General features: G+C 36.0%; 1 protein-coding gene across 1 annotated transcript in view; it reads right to left on the reverse strand.

Annotated features, from left to right (window-relative positions):
* Positions 1–1,174, reverse strand: part of LOC101312116 (ubiquitin-conjugating enzyme E2 variant 1D-like) — a 5,497-nt gene extending 4,323 nt beyond the window's left edge. Inside the window, exons 1-2 of the mRNA XM_004291635.1 lie at positions 999–1,174; positions 56–195 (exon numbers count right to left, since the gene is read on the reverse strand). Coding sequence (XP_004291683.1) covers positions 56–195; positions 999–1,032 — 174 coding nt within the window. The 5' untranslated portion in view covers positions 1,033–1,174. The remainder of the gene's footprint in view (positions 1–55; positions 196–998) is intronic.
* Positions 1,175–3,307: the final 2,133 nt, after the last annotated feature.

Below are 3,307 nucleotides of genomic sequence, written 5' to 3' on the forward strand. Positions count from 1 at the left end.
GGGGGGGGGGGCGGGAATATCTGGGAGGGACAATAGTACTGACGCACTTGCTTACATTATGTGGGCCAATTATAGTACCCGTCCAGGAGCGCATATAAATGTCATCTCCATCATCCATTCCATAACTGACAGTACCATCTCCGATGCCCTTTTCTCCACGTTCAAGTTCCTCCAGCAACCTGAAATTTCGTGGCACTGCACAGTGCACAACAACAAAAGACATGAGAAGCCATCCAAAACTTGCGAAGTACACATAACAGTACCAATGCTTCTAGTTTCCACAATAAGACACTAAAAAGCTGAGATTAAACCAAAGTTAATAGACCTATTGGGATACCATGGAGTTGAAAGCGACACAAAGAGTTCACGACGACATTTATCAAAAAACCATATGTTACAACAGATATGCAATAAATGAAAATTCGCACATGATACAGTCTGGCATATTAAAAAACTGAATTAAAACTCAGATTAAACATAAAAACACCTCCTACCAACACGATCGCCACCCTAACTTTTACTTGTTCATTAACTTCCCTACCAGACTCATTTTCTATATTTTCAGACACCGGTGACTATACTAAAATAAATTCAAAAAAAATATCTGTTTTTCAATCCATGACCTCGATACATCGATTTACACGTATCCGATTCAACAGCTAAAAAGGTCCTAATTGAATAAATTTTATGCACTATGACTAACGATTCTCCTAAAACAATAAAGAATTGAAGTGTTGGAGCTCATGGTCGAGTTCCACTTGAAATTTACAAGTCCAACATAAACCCTAAATTCATATATAAACATATACTCTTTGCTGCATATATAAACAAAATACAATTCAAGTTGAGGACTCTGGTCAGGTGCTACTAAAATTTTGAAAACAAACAACTTTGAACTGAGATCGGAAGAAATTTCAGAACCGAAAACACGAAATCGAATAAGAAAAAGAAAGGAAAATCAAAGCTGAAGAGAAGAGAAGAGAGTGAAGAAGATATACCGACGATACTAGATCCGGCAGAACCAATCGTCATGAAATCGAAATCCGATCGGAGAAGAGAGAGAGAAGAGGGTTTCTGGACAATGCGTAGTTGTGAAGCTTACGGAGAATAATGTGTAGGCACGAAGCGAATAAAGGAGACGACGACTCGGAGACTCTCAATAAGCAATATAAATGTTTGGGGACGTATAATACGCCATATATATACACTGTCGAGAAATTTTATTTACGTATAGCTAATTCCTAGATACAGATCCCATATTTTTGTAAATATTTTTAATTCTAGTTTTGCTCAAACAACAGTAAATTAAGGGAATTGAAATCCAATTAAAATCGATACTCTCACTTTTTATTTTTTAGTAACTTAAATTTTGTTCTTAGTGACTCAAATTTTGTATTCTTATGAGAATGATAATTAAAAGTAGAAAATGAATGTAAATTTCAATTTAGGTAGTGTAGATTTCACTTCCCTGAATTAACTAAAGGATTCGATCGATTTGCTCTTCTTTCTTTTTCTGAAATAAAATATTTTATTGATAAATCGTAGCACCATTAAATTAGACAGTTAGCTCACTTATTTATGTGAGCTTAGAGCTTAGGCGAGGATTAAGCTAGATACAAAACAAGATACAAGAGAAATATAAAAGTAAAGTCAAGATGCTTAATTGCGGTACCAAACCCTATGTAAATCTAGCAGCAACTATGTTACACCCCAATTTCCGAAAGATAATTTTCAAAAATTTTGACATGATATATCTTAAAATATTAATATCCCAAAACCTGTTTCAACAAAATTCAAGGAAAATAAACTTAATGCGGAATGTAAATTTACACAAAACTCCAAATTGAGTTAAATATTACATTTCCTTGTTTACATAACTTGAGAGACAAGAAAATGAAACGCTCACATGAGTTTAATAATTCTTATCCCAATGTATATAAAAAAAGAATATGCACTGAACAACCAAAACCCAACAAAAAAAAACCTGCCACTAATCCTCCACCTCAACCTTGCTGATCCTCACCTGCAGGTCTAACCCCTACAACCAAGAAATGGTGCACCGGGTTGTAAACAACAAACCCAGTAAGCTAAAAAGCTCGTATGAGTAAACTCAAAAATAACACAATATTTATCACATCCAATATTCCACAAGAGAGATTTGGATCAATAATTAAAAACCACACATCCAACACATTACCCAAGAAATGTACCCATGAGTCCCAGATATTTAATAAAATACCTCTCATGACCTACAACAACACTATGTGTACCCATGGGTGGCAGATACCATACAGTATCTCCCATGACCTACACTGACAGACGGAATAGAGCTCTATTCCTAACCGCAACCAATCACCCAGTTTGACTGTCTAATATCAAACACAAAAATGATAAATAGCAACTTAACCGCAACCAATCACCCAAATAAGGGCTTGGAACCCGGTTTGGCTATTTATCCAACAATCATAATATCACAACATTATCCTCAACAACACAATATCACATCATTATTCTCAACAACACAATATCACATCATAAATTATATCCTACCACATGGATATATTTACATGAACAATTATAGATATTCCACAACAATAATCTATCCAAAAATCAATAAAATTATGATCACATGAATCTCAAAATAGCATTTAAAGAAAACTTGTTTTATCTTACCTATAAGCCGTTGACGATCAAGCTCATATATTTTTAAAAACAATTAAAAACATATTATTAAATCCAGCATTATCCTCATTATCATCATCACATGACCATAATAATCATTCGGTTCAAAAGTGAACCTTAGTGAGATTTACTCACCTAGATAGCCCGCTGCGTTTCCGCAAAACACAAGAGCAAGCCAACTCACAATTTCATAAATCACCTAAAATAACACACATATTAACCTTAGTAACAAACACAACAAGGAACAAAGTACTCTTAACTTAAAGGTTGCCCCCAAAAAGGGCAATCCTTCCTCCAAGACCTCCCAAGCTCATTGAACACTCAACAACAACCAAACTACCTTCAAGATCAAACTTTCTAAGTTTCCGATCTAATGAACGCCAATAAACTTAGGTCCTAGCATAACCTTGCTTAAAATCTAGCCATACTACCACTCAACAAGCTCACAGCAGCAAGGACTAGCTACCCACAGGAAACTAAGGCCTCCACTCAGTCGGACGCGTAGCCACGCGCCGCCACAGGCGGCGGCGAGTGGTCCCTACGCGTCACCCCAAACTTCCGAATTTGAGAAAACTCCCAACAACAAAGTTGAAGCTTGAAGCAAGGGGAACAACTTTCATACCTA

Source organism: Fragaria vesca, linkage group LG2 (genome assembly GCF_000184155.1).
Source record: "Fragaria vesca subsp. vesca linkage group LG2, FraVesHawaii_1.0, whole genome shotgun sequence".
NCBI lineage: Eukaryota > Viridiplantae > Streptophyta > Magnoliopsida > Rosales > Rosaceae > Fragaria > Fragaria vesca.